The sequence below is a fragment of the Artibeus jamaicensis genome, unplaced genomic scaffold (genome assembly GCF_021234435.1).
Source record: "Artibeus jamaicensis isolate MK-2021 breed Jamaican fruit bat unplaced genomic scaffold, CSHL_Jam_final scaffold_916, whole genome shotgun sequence".
In the NCBI taxonomy this organism is placed as follows: domain Eukaryota; kingdom Metazoa; phylum Chordata; class Mammalia; order Chiroptera; family Phyllostomidae; genus Artibeus; species Artibeus jamaicensis.
Window position 1 is genome coordinate 1,762,531 of NW_026522059.1, and position 12,665 is coordinate 1,775,195.

At 60.2% G+C, this 12,665-nt stretch overlaps 1 protein-coding gene across 6 annotated transcripts in view; it reads right to left on the reverse strand.

Annotated features, from left to right (window-relative positions):
• DENND3 (DENN domain containing 3) overlaps positions 1 to 12,444 on the reverse strand; it is a 28,402-nt gene extending 15,958 nt beyond the window's left edge. For 5 of the 6 annotated variants that reach the window (XR_005085475.2, XR_008390788.1, XM_037166677.2 and 2 more), the window contains exons 1-7: positions 12,198 to 12,443; positions 6,914 to 7,193; positions 6,203 to 6,318; positions 5,319 to 5,461; positions 3,077 to 3,188; positions 1,179 to 1,298; positions 641 to 859 (exon numbers count right to left, since the gene is read on the reverse strand). Coding sequence is in view for 4 of the 6 variants with exons in the window: in XM_037166677.2 (XP_037022572.2) it covers positions 641 to 859; positions 1,179 to 1,298; positions 3,077 to 3,188; positions 5,319 to 5,461; positions 6,203 to 6,318; positions 6,914 to 7,193; positions 12,198 to 12,299 (1,092 nt within the window). In the remaining 2 variants the exon portion in view is untranslated. Of the gene's footprint in view, positions 1 to 640; positions 860 to 1,178; positions 1,299 to 3,076; positions 3,189 to 5,318; positions 5,462 to 6,202; positions 6,319 to 6,913; positions 7,194 to 12,197 lie in introns of all 6 variants that reach the window. The other variant, XM_037166679.2, reaches the window with a different exon arrangement.
• Positions 12,445 to 12,665: the final 221 nt, after the last annotated feature.

A 12,665-nucleotide genomic window follows, 5' to 3' on the forward strand; every position in this document is an offset into this window, starting at 1 on the left:
CAGCCCCCAGCGAGGCCCACGAGCCCCACCCAAGCCGTCAGCATTCCGTGTGCACACGTGCCTTCCAGGAAGAAGGTCCGGGGGCAACAGGGCCCTAATTCGAAAGAATCTCTTTAAAGGAAGAGAGTGTGTGGCAATGACAACAGCAGCCACCATCCCCCAAGCCCTAGTCACGTGACTGACGCAAGGTAGGGCCGGGGCCTGTCCTCAGCTCAGAGCCCTGCCCACTTCACAGATGGGGAAACTGAGGCTTAGCAAAGGCAAGCTTGGAGGTCACGCAACAATGAGGAAGCGCAAGCAGCAGAGGCTACGCCCGAAATTGGGTTCCACCAACTCCCCGCCTACTCTCTCCGTACTGAGAACCTCTGGGAAGCCGGCTGAGCTGCCGTGACGGTGAGTGGGTGGAGAAGCCCCACCGGGCGCTCAGAACACCGCAGCCTTGAACACACCCCGAGGTCTGCAGGGGAAGGGGCCAGACCCTGTGTGCATGGGGCCGGGCACGAGGCGCTCCCGGAGGACGCGGTGCCATCTCTGTGGCCGTGTGCGCGGCCCTCACTTCGGGCACTAAGTGACTCCCCATTAGTCCCCGCCACGGACACACGGGCAGGTAGGGTTCTGGACCCAGTGGCCAACACCTGACCTTGCTGACTTCGTCGAAGTGGCTGAGGTGGCAGCCCATGAGGAAGGAGGTGGGAGCCATGAGGAAGTCCAGCATCTGCCCCGACAGGACGGGGACGAAGGTGTGCTGCCAGCGCAGGGGGTGCAGGTAGACCAGGAAGCACTCGGCCACCAGCGTCAGCAGCGCCCAGCTGGCCGAGAAGAAGACGATCCGCTGCTCCGTCAGCAGGCACGTCAGGACCTGGGGGCGGCAAACCGCAGACGTGTCCGACCGGCACGGCCCACCGACCACGCTGGCGACCGCACCCCGAGGCCAGAGTGTAGGGATGGGTCCTGCCCGCGTTTCCCTGCTCCACCCACTGAGACCAAAGCCGCTGGGAGCCTCCAAAAAAGTGCGGTTTGCAAACAGCGTGCACCGCAGTGAGCGTGGGCTCTGGACAACCAAACCGACACTCCGAGCACACTGGGCTGACGGCGGAAGGCGCTGCCTTCCACTCCTCTCTGCTGCGACAGCCGGTCAGCAGGAGCCAGCAGGAGACCCTCGGGGGCGGGGGGCGCACCTGCAGCACCTTCTCGGGGCGGAAGCACAGCAGGGGCAGGTGCAGGTCCAGGTCGATGACGGGGCTCTCCGGGTCCGCCCGCGAGGGGAAGACCACCTGCAGCGGCTTCATGTTGAAGACCTGTGAAGACCGACCGCCCTGTGAGTTCAGAGCTGCGGTGGCAGCCGGCAGGCACAGCAGTCAGGGCGGGAAAGCGCCGGAGTCGGAAAACACCACCGAAGGCCCGTGCGGGCGTTCGCCGGCATATCACAGAGTAGGCCTCGGGCTACACCCACTGGCCCGAGGTCGTGGGTCCTGGAAGCTGGGCCCGGCAGGGTTTCCTCAGCCCAGCTTCCTCCAACTCCCTAATTATTAGCAAAACAAAGGCGCACCACCACCCAGCTGTCGCACCGATTCGAGACCGAGCACGTTCAGGTGAATCCCGGGCAGTACACCTCCTCATTCATAACTGCCACATAGTACGGATTCTCCCAGTGTTTAAGAGCTGAAGGCCCTTCACAGACTGGTAAGTCAAAAAAGGTTAAGAAAGAGACTTCATTTTTCTAGGTAGGATTTTAAAGTAACACCTCAAATCCCGTATTCACAGGACGCCTATGTCACGTGCCGAAGGACGTGGCGGCCACCCCTGCAGGGGGGCAGCAGAGAATGCCCTGAGTGGGAGCCGGGGCGCGGGGCGGGAACGGAGGGAGTCGGAGGGTGCTTGTGTCTGCGCAGGTCCCCCGGGAGAGCCGGAGGGACAGCAACACCGCCGTTGGTGATTTCACGGCAGCATAAAACACGCCCATCACCCACATGATGGAGAGATGCGCCCCCAGTACAGGCCCCCTGCAGAGGTTTCTGGGAGCCGTCCTCAAGGGCCTCCTGACAAACCAGACACATTTTCGACGGCCAATAATCAAAATTCAAACACCCAGGTGTACTTGTATGATCTGCCGGAAGGACAAACCGAGTGAGGCCGAGTCGGCGTTTACATTATGTTTCTAGGTGTTTATTCAGTTTGCATCCTGTGGACTGTGCTTTTTTTAAAAAGGAAGCATCCTATGGTTAAATTAGTTTGAAATACTGACTCAAACAGGTTTCGTCAGCCCTGGCCGGGTAGCTCAGTTGAGTGGAGCACCGACCCTGCTACGTCAAGGTTGTGGGTTCGACCCCACAACCCTGGGCACGTACAAGAAGCGACCAGCGAGTGCCTGAGTAAGTGGAACAAGTCAGTGTCTGTCCTTCTGTCAAATCAATCTTCAAAAATAAAAAAATCCTGGCCCAGCCGTCCGACCTATCACCCAACAAAGGCAGAACGCGTCCGCCCATCTCGAACCCCCGGCCCCCAAAGCCCTCCTGCCACAAAGAAGCCGGTGACGTCTGGGGACCGGACGTCTGGGGACTGGCCGCGCTCCACGGAGCCCAGCTGGGGAGGTGGCGGTGAGTTAAACAGCACAGTGGCACTGTGAGGAACAGAAACACGCGTTTGTGTACATAAGCAGCTACGTATCACTAACCGCACCGGGCAGCAGAAAGCACTGACAAGGTCAGTGTAACCGCCAGCACCCGCACAAATGAGGGGAAGTAGTAACGTAAGTGAATGCCGAGTGCTCTCTGCGTTGCAGGCGACAAACTCACGTGGTAACCGCCACAGGGGCCCATCCGTAGCTCAGTACCTACGCATCCCGAGCCAGTCAGCACAGCTTAAGCCAACTTGACCAAAGAACAAAATTTCATTTCTAAATTTTTAGAACATTTCTATTTTTAGTTGTGTGGCCTTGAGAAACAATGTGCAAACGGCTCGTAAGGCACGTGAGAAGCAAAGTTTAAACACAGCTAGAACTTAAGAAATCTTTTAACACACTGAAGCCGCCTGCGCCCTGTTACTTTTACCGTTTGTAGAGAAAAGATACAATTACCAAATGCAGCGGTCCGGGTGGAGGGCTCGGGATCAGAGACAGTTTCGCAGCGAAATTTTTTATGTGGTTGTCAACTTCAAAATCTTTACAGAGCTTCAGGTGAACCAACAGACTGAAACAGGAAGAAGAGCCGCGTCAGGAGGGAGGCCCGAGAACCAGCAGCCGCCCTCCACGTCTCTGCGTGAGTGGAGCCTCGGTGGGGCCGTCGGCAATGCCGGGGCTCTCACTGCGGGTGGTGGGGGGTTCCTACAGGGCCTGCGAGCAGGTGGGGGTCTTCTGGGGGGGCGGGGCCTGGCACACGCTGCTCCTTGGCCTGGGTTCCAGTCCCACGCGAGCGCTCCCTCTGGGGTGAGCTGCGGGAGGCCCTGCCCTTCTCTAGGGGCGACACTTCAGGAAGGGGCACTTGGCCTCTCCAAGGGGAGCCTGGGCAGAGGGGCTGGGCGTGGACTCTGAGGGGCCTGAGGGAGCTTTGGGGGGACAAGACCGACACAGGGCCTGACCAGGGGCACCCCAAGGAGTGACTCGTTGGGCGAGACTCAGCCAGCTGTGTGCTCCGCATGAGTGGGCTTTCCCAGGCAAAGCCAGCTGACTGTCAGAGGCTGGACTACACACCCCAGTCACACGAGCAAACTCTAGGGGCTGCGTTTCTGAAATGACAGCGGCGGCAGCCCGGTGCACGTTCCACAGACAAACGCACCCGTCCGCTCTCCACCTCACACGCCCACTGGACAGACAGTTCTGGCGCCCACTCCGGGGCTGCCCCGTGCTGGCCCCAGGCAGTGACTGGGCCCTCAGGAGGGAGCGTGGCTGGGACCCCTTGAGAGTGGACGCCACCACCATACTGGCCCAGAGGTGGCCATGGACCAGAGAGGAGGCCGGCGGGTCCCACCTGGCCAGGCAGGCAGAGGCCCAGCTGCGCCTGCCTGCACCCCCAGCCGGACCTGCCCACGGCCACCACACAGCACGAGCGCCAGGTGCCGCTGTCAGAGCACTTGGGTGTTTCTTTAAGGGGCGGAATCGTTCGTGGCGTCCGTCTCGGGGTCAGCACGTGAAGACAGCTCAGCATCCTCCACGTCTCTGTCTCTTACAACGTTGTAACAGCGGGAAGGTGAGTTTTTAAAAAGAAAACAAACACTGCCCATAACCTCAACCTCCAACACAACTGAAACATCCGCGACTTTGGTCCACGTGGGGACGGCAGGTACAGCGTCCCTGGGCAGGGAATCGGACTTGAAACACGTGCAGACACGTGTTGTGGCGCTGCCTGACAAAGCTCTGGTGCGTGTCCTTCCCCTGGGACAGTCCCAGTTCTGGTCGTCTAACCAGAGAGAGCGGGGGCCCCGAGAAGACGAAAGATGAGCACGCTTTTCACGTTAAGCACCTGAGTGTCCAGTTGGGTGTGTGTGTGTGTGTGTGTGTGTGTGTGTGTGTGTGTGTGGTCAGTCATGCTGGAAAAGGTCAGTGCTGGACAAGTGTGCACAGTGGGGACAGGGACCAGGACAGGCTGCCCTCCAGGCCCCCTTCAGCCCAGGGATGCTCTTTGGCCGACGCAGGTCAGCGTTCTGTCCCTCAAGACGAGTTATATCTGCAGCGATAGGTGCAAGCTGGACCCAAACCATGTCCAGAGACCAGCCACTTCCAGAAAAACAAAACCGTGAGGAGCTGGAATTCGGGGCAGGAGCGTGATTCATCTGATCGGCGAGGAGTCCTGCTCATTCCTACAACCGAGGTGCAAGGCCTGGACCTTTTCCGGGAGCACAGAAGGGACCCGCCAGGCCGGGCTCTCCCGGACCAGGACACACCAGGGAGCCGCAGCTCGCTGCCCCTTCCTCAGCCGCCACCAAGGAAGTCCACGTTCTGAGAATGGAACTCCGTGACGGTGCCCGCGTGCCCGGCGGGACAGGGCCACAGCGGCGTCGGGTTCGATGCAGTGCCTTCTCGGTTCTTGGGAAATCCTCGACACCCTCGGTTTTCAATGCATTATCAGCACTAAGTCACTTAACAATTCTGCCCAAGAGAGTAACTTTCAAAATGCTAACAAAACGCGTCGGAACTAAGAGCAGCCGGCTGGTTTTCTCAGCCAGGAAAAGAGTCGGCCCACGAGAAACAAGACCCTCGGTGTCCCCCCGCCCGCCCTCGGGCCGTCCGCCGGTCGGCATTTCCCAAGGGAGCGCCCTTGCCTGCCCGCAGGTCAGCGCTGTCGGCGGCGGCCCCACGGATGGAGGGGGCGGCGGCGGCTCACCAGGACAGGCAGTCCCTGAGTGCGCTGTAGTAGGGGAACCTGGAGACCACACACACGGCGAAGGGCACGAAGCAGCCGGCGGCGCTCGCGGCGGGCCAGGGCGACTCCCGGTGCGGCTGGCCGTTGTAGAAGCAGTGCTCGTCCTAGAGGAGGAGGGTGGCCACAGGTCACCGCCCGGCCGGCCGGGTCCCGGGCGCACACTCTGCAGCACCTCCAGACGGAAAGGGGGCGGCAGGGGCTGGACAGAGCCCTGCCCTCCCACACCCCCGCCGGGCTCTGGCCAGGCTCACTGCAGGTCCGAGAGAGAGAACCGGCCTTTCGGTCATGGTGCACAGAGGTGGGGAGGTTACAAAGAAGGTAAGCTGGGAACACAGCGGGACACACCACGGGGCTGAGGGCTTGGCTCTACAGGGACCACATGCAGCATTGGGGGTGCCCAGGAGCCAGGTGGGGGGCAGGGGCAGGAGGGACCTCGGCCAGGGACAAGGGGTCACAGCCAGAGACACAGCATGCGGTGGGCTCCAGAATGCACAGCTCCCAAGGGCCCAACATTTGGGGCCCCTGATCTGGGCCCTGGGGGCGCTATTGGCAAGTTTTGGATAGGGATAGAGGGGCGTGGGACTTGGGAACTGGAGGTCACTGTCAGGTGGACAGCCAGGGAAAGGGAGAAGCCCGGGGCACAGTCGGCCACGTCACGGCCCACCTGCCCCGGCTCAGTGAGAGCCTCCTGCTCTCTCGGGTCCACTCCCACTCAAACCTGGTTGCACTGTGACCTCAGGCGAGTCACCTAACCTCTCTGTGGCACTGGTTCTCCCCGTACAGTGGGATGGTCCTGAGAACCCCACCCCAGCCAGGTTCAGAGGGCGGGCGTGGGCGCCACCTACGTGCAGCGGCCGGTAGTACTGGGCGACCACGCCGTGCGTCCTGTTCCCGCAGACGTCGGTCAGCACCAGGAAGTGGATGCAGTCCTCCTTCGGTTCCGAGGCCACGGTCAGGCCCCCTGAAGACGGAAAGAGAAAGACTTTGTGAGGCCCGGGTGACAGCTGATCGTGATTTATGATCCCTGAGAGCAAAGCAAGAAACAGCATCAATTTCTAGTGGCAATGACCACACAGGTGCTCAGGTCAAGTGCTTGGCCACGTTTCTCCAAGCCCAGACAAAATGAGAAGCCCCCAAACACTAGCCTGAGTTTGCAGAACTGGGCATTTTGGGGGGAAAGACACAACTGCTGCTTCCCGTCCCAGGGACCCAGGTGGGCAGGGCTGGGCAGGGGCTTTGGGGCTACGGTTCAACACCTCCCCACCAGGCCCTCCAGGAAGACCGATCTGAAGTCGGAGCTGAGTCCTTTGCAAGCTCCATAAACACACAGTGCAACCCGGTGATCCCCCGTCTTCTGAATGGGGACCGTGTCAAAAGACCTGAGCTGCCCTTTCCCTTTGAAACCCCCAAGAGCAGGAGAGCTCGGTGCAGGGGCGGGGCGCGGTGGCCTGGGGGGTGGCCGGCTCTCACCCACTGCACTTGGCTGAGCACGCTGACTCCCAGACACAAACCATGGGTGTGGCCCTAGGGTAGGACACCCCCGGGGCACAGCGCACCTGGGAAGCACAGCTGAGGCAGGGCCAGCAGGTCCACGCCATTGGGGACGCTAACGTCTTCGGCGTCCGGCCCCCGAGGGCCCTCCAGGAGGCCCTTGTTGGGCTCTGCTTTGGCCTTCTCCCTCTTCTTCCGGAAGGAGCGCCTCTTGGCTTTGCTCAGGGTCCCATAGCCTGCACTGGCCGGCGGCCCGTCCTCCCTGCTGACAAACGGAGGCGCAAACACGGACAGCACCTCCGGGTCAAGGCAGGGCAGGCTCTGGGTGCCGCGTCTCTGGGCCACCTGGAAGGGCAGAGACAAGCGTGTTACACGGTGGTGTCGGCCCGCGTGCCCACGGACACAAGGCAGGCAGGTGTGCACCGTGGCTCCTCCCAGCAGCGGCTGGTGACAGGAAGGACCCAGAAGTTGCTCTCAGGGACTTAGGCCCGACACCCAGGCAAGTCTGTGCTGCCTGTGGCTGTCTGCCGGACTCTGCGGTGGCCAGTGAGGTCCTCGGGAGACGCCGCAGGTCAAGTGCACAGCCCCATTCAGTCCCACGTCCCCTCACAGGCTGGGGAGCAGAGGCAGGGCAATGACCGGCTCTGTCTGCTGTCCAAACCCACACGAACACGTCACCAGCGCCACACCCACCAGCAGGGCTGTCCCCACGACCTGGGAAGATGGAGCAGCAGTGAGGCCACAGCGAGGACACACCTGTCTGTCCCTAGGGGTCAATAAAACGAGGTCATTTTACCTGGATCCTTCTAAACTTTAACGTGGTACAGGACTGGTTTTAACCTTGTCTTTTATTCTTCCCCCAAATAACACAAGGAGCACAGGCTCTACTTTCCACGTCTTTCCTAACGACAGCGCCCGCCCGACGGGTCTCTCGGCAGAGTCGGGACTGAACGTGTCGCTGCTGGGCTGACTCCAGAGCGTTCCGAGCCCCCCGTGGAGAACACCGTCTGTGGGGGGCAAGTGGGCTGGTGCCCCACAGGCTAACGCTGGACGGGCCTGCAGCAGCTTCCCTTGGAAGGAAGTGAGGGGTGGGAAAGGAGCCCCTGGGACGGGCACCAGGAAGGACACCAGGAGGGACACCGCTGTCGCCAGGAGAAGCAGGACCCAGACCGGCACCAAGTGGCCAACACCAATGTCTCAGTGAGAATCAGTGGCACCAGCAGTGCCCCTTGGGCCTGACCGATGCACGCGGCAGCGGCGGCATTTTCCGTCCACAAAGGCACTCCCAACTCAGGATGGCCGTGTCTATGCCGCAGAATCTGAACTCGGTGATTTCTTCACTTCGGGAAACAACTAATGCCAGCACGAACCTCGACCGCAGGTGGGAAATCAGGTGATCCGGCAACTTTAAAACTGGGAGGCTCGCACAAGGGGGTGGCGTCTGTGGCTGCGTGCGATCTCGGCACAGCCGTCCTTCCCGGATCCGGCGGTCTGGTCGCAGTGACCACGGCCCTGTGCTCTCTAGCTCTCAGGTGCATAGCTGTGTGCGTAGCAACCAGCAGACACCCCTCCCTGTGAGCGATTACAGCCAGAGGAGAAGATATGTTTGCTCTAGGCACTATGAGACCACAGACGGGCCCCTTTTCCAGAAGGTTCCCGAGTCCCCTCCCTCCTGATCCTCAGCAGCCCTCTGCAGATCCCTTCTTCCCGCCTGTCACCCCCACCCCCAGGCTGAGCCCTTGGGCCCCAGTCCCTCCGCACTACTCACAACACTCACGAGGCCCAGCTGTGCACTGGAGGCAGCACCAAGTCCTACGTCCAGCTCCAATGTCTTTCCAGGCCCAGACTCTACTCGAGTGCCTCTGACCTACCTGCCTGGCTCCCGTAAACTTACAAGTTCAAAAACTACACTCCTGCCCTGGCTGCTGCGGCTCAGTGGACTGAGTGCCGGCCTGCACACCGAAGGGTCATGGGTTCGATTCCTAGTTGGGGCACATGCCTGGGTTGAGGGCCAGGTCCCCACTAGGGGGCGTGTGAGAGACAACCGCACATGGATGTTTCTCTCCCTTTCTCTCTCCCTCCCCTCCCTAAAAATAAATAAATAAAATCTTTTAAAAAATTGAGCTCCTGTTCATCGCCCCCATAGCCCCTCCTGGATACGGCAAGGGGACCACATCACCTTCAGAGTGGCAGGTGGGGTGAGGCTGGGACTGTCCTGTTTTCTTCTCTGTGTCCCCACATCTCACACAGGTGATGGTGGCCCCGTGGCTGCCCTTCCTCTGTGTCTCCTGGGGCACATGGTGACCCTGCAGGGGCATGTCCCCCTGGTTTGAATATCGGTCACCACACTGAAGCCAAGAGACTCCCACCATTCCCGCTGTTCACCTTCGGTCACAGAGAGGGACGTGCCCCATCTGGCCAAGCTGGCATTCGGCGGGTCAGCACGCACCTGGTTTCTTCAGAGCAGACACCACTTCCCTTGTTCCCTCCTCTGACCAGATTGGCAATCCAGACACGTTGACCAAAACAGGCCTCACCCCAGAACCCTGGGCGGCACAGCCTGGGCCACGCCCTTCCCGCCACTTCTGTGTACGAATCATTCTTTCGTCAGCGTGACCATCCTGTGGACGCAGCTCCTGTTCCCGTAGCCCTGGGCTTCCTCACCCTTCGCCACACAGGGTGGCTGACTTCCCTGTCCACCCTGCACATCAGTGACAATTCTGTAATGTGTCTGCCCAGTCCCCCACGAAAGGATGGCTGGGTGGCTCTCGAGTCTTCCAGCTACCCACTTGCACCAGGGCGGTAAGGAGACACCTCGCCCAGACACACGCACAAGTGCGTGAACATGCATAAACTCTTCGAGGAGAACCAATTCTGAAAGCGCAGAGGGTCCCAACGCCCCCTGCTGGTATGCACCCCAGCCCTCTCCCTGGGGGGCAGGTAGGTCTGTTTCCACAGACTCAGCCCTCATGACTTCCTACGCTTTTCTTACAGACAGGGACTCAGGAAGCCCCCTCCGCAAAAAAATAGTTGTAGCTAAAAAAAAAATCTAGTTCACAACTAAAAAGCACAACACCCTAATTCACTTGAGTCGCAGGTTTCTGTTAGACTACACAGCAGCCAGGACCTCCACTATGGGACCTGCCCCACCTGTGACACAGAACAGAAATTCAAAATTCCTCAGTGCTCCGGAACTGCTATCCAACACAACCACCAGGAGCTACAGGCGGCTACTTAAATTCAGTCTAAGTTCAATGCAAAATCCAGTTCTCAGTGGCACGAGCCACAGTTCAAATTCCCAGGAGCCACTGTATTGGGCGGCACAGGTAAACAACACTGGCAGTCACCATCCAGAAAGTTCCACGGGACAGGGCTGGTCTAGAAACAGAGAGGATGTTCCCCACTGAGAATCACAAACGGGCCTTTGCACCAAGAGCTACGCTAGTGACCTACACGGGGAGAGGGGCTCTGACCACCTTCCCAGAGCTGCGAAATGGATTTGTGCCCATCCTTCACTCCCCCTGCCTCGTCTCCATAGCAACCAAGGAGTGGCGGGAAATGTCATAAACCATGTCACTCACATGGGAACTAAACTGTGTCCTCCAATTCTCTGTCACTGTCCTCAGCAAAACAAACACCACCTCGTCTAAGAAGTGAACAAGCCCAAATGTGGGGACACTGTGCTCTCCCGAGGCTGATGCTCCCCCCGCCGGGCTCACCCAACAGAAGCGCCTGCATTGCAGAGAAATGGTCATTTAAAAAAGCCAAGTGAAAAGTTATTGAAAAGCCTCGGACGTTCAGAATAGAACTGCTCTAAACATGACGCTACATAAATAAAGTGTCGTCGGCTTGGCTAATTCTAACTGAACGTGAGTCTCCCAAACGGGACCACCCCAGGAAGTGGAGCTGGCACTTCCGCACTCCCTTTTCCTGCTCCTTCTAGGACGTTTCTCCTCGCCCTTCGCCAAACCCCCAACAGAAGCGAGGTACGGTGCAGAGAGAGTGAAGATAAGGGGCAGGGCAGCGGACTGCACACTCCACCCGGGAGAGGTCGCGGCCAGGCAGGTTCAGGAAGCAGCGCCGTAGATTACAGTTGGCCCATCCTGCTGTCCAAATGCATCTCACATGGGGGCCGGTAACCGCTGTGTTGTAACCGCTCAATATGCGAGAAGCCTCACTGCAGGGGAGACCACAGCTGAAACTCAGCCATTTCCTACCAGAAGAAGGAGGAAGGGCCATCTGGCAAGTTAGGGGCAGGGAGACAGCTCAGCCCCCCTGGGCTCTAGTCAGGGCACACAGATATTTTGGGGGCTCAGGGAGCAAGAAAGGTGAGGGCAATGCAGTCATCACTGAAAGTGGGGGAGGAGTAGACACCAGGGAAGCACTCACAGACATGTGTCCAGCTATCGTGAGCAACACTTAGCTTCTCTTGATGACCCCAGTTCAACTCTGCAGTGTTAATTACACAAATGCCCCTCTCTCTCCAACCACACTGGGCATCACCTCCGACCAGCGAAAAATGACAGTGTCACGGTCACCCTCGGCCAGAGAAAAAGAGGGCCTCAGACCCATTCAAAAGAAAGTCGAGTTCCAGAACTAAGGAAAACAGAGATCCCGGGAAAGAAGGAGAACAAGAATGTCCAAAACTGCTGCTTTCCCCGGAAAGGGGACTTGAGTTTATCACTTTGGCTGATCGGGTGTAGAGAGATGGAGAAAAGGGGGCGAGGGGTTGGTGGTGCGGCACCCTCTATTACACGTGAGAAAAAAGTTTCATCACAAAACCGCTCAGTGCAGGATATTTAAAGGTGGCCCTCAAGTCTAAAACATCTCATTATGCGGCGAACAGGGAACCTGTGCGATGAACTAATTAATGGGTAACAGGTAAGGACTCCGCACACGAGGCCGCCGTGGTCTCACCCACCTCGACCTAGCCCAGGTGGGAGTCCTTAAGACAGCACTTAAGACCGCAGCCCAGGAAGCCAGGCCCCTCCCCGAGGAACGCGGCGCGGGACGGATGCCAGCGCTCTCCCTGCCGGTAATCTCTGGAACGACTGCGGCGGGTCCCCACCCCGTGGGCTGTGGGGGATGGGGGAGCCCCCAGAGGCAGCCCCGTCTGGGAGAACCCTTGCCGTTCTCGGCACCGGGCAGGCTGAAGGCAGCCAGGCCTGGATGGATCGCGGGCTCACTGTCCGCACCCCGCCGCACACATGCTGGGTACGCCCCGGGGGCGCCGCGGGTACGGAGCGGAGGTGCGATGGGGGGCGTCCTCCGGGCACTGACTCGGGGTGCACGGGTCGTGACCCCGCTCTCTGACCGTCACCTGCCTCGGCTTCCCCGCAGAGTTCTTACCTGCTCCAGGCCGCGGAGGCTGTCCCTGGGGGGCCCGAGCAGCGCGCACAGCTCCAACAGCCCCAAGGGCAGCGCCAGGTGCTGCGACGCCGTCTCCGCCATCGCTGCTTCGCTGCCGTCTGGGCGCACCGGGCTCGGGCGTCTCCGGCCTCCTGGCCGGGCCCGGACCCCAACCCGGACCCTGCGCCCGACAGCGCCTCCCCCTGGCCCGTCGCTCACTACCCTCGGCCGGCCGGATCCGCCCAGAGCGCCGTCCGCGGGGCGGGGCCTGGTCGGGGGCGGGGTCTGGAGAGCCGGAGGGGAGGGTTGGCTGGTAGGAGAGGGGCGGGGTCTTGAGGGGGCGTGACCCCGCGCCAGGAAGTCATTTCCCAGTCGGACTGGCGGGTCCGGACGGGCGTTCGCGGCTTGTAAGCGCTCCACCCCTTCTCTGGGGAACTAGAGAAGGATTGGGCAGGATCTCCAAGTGTC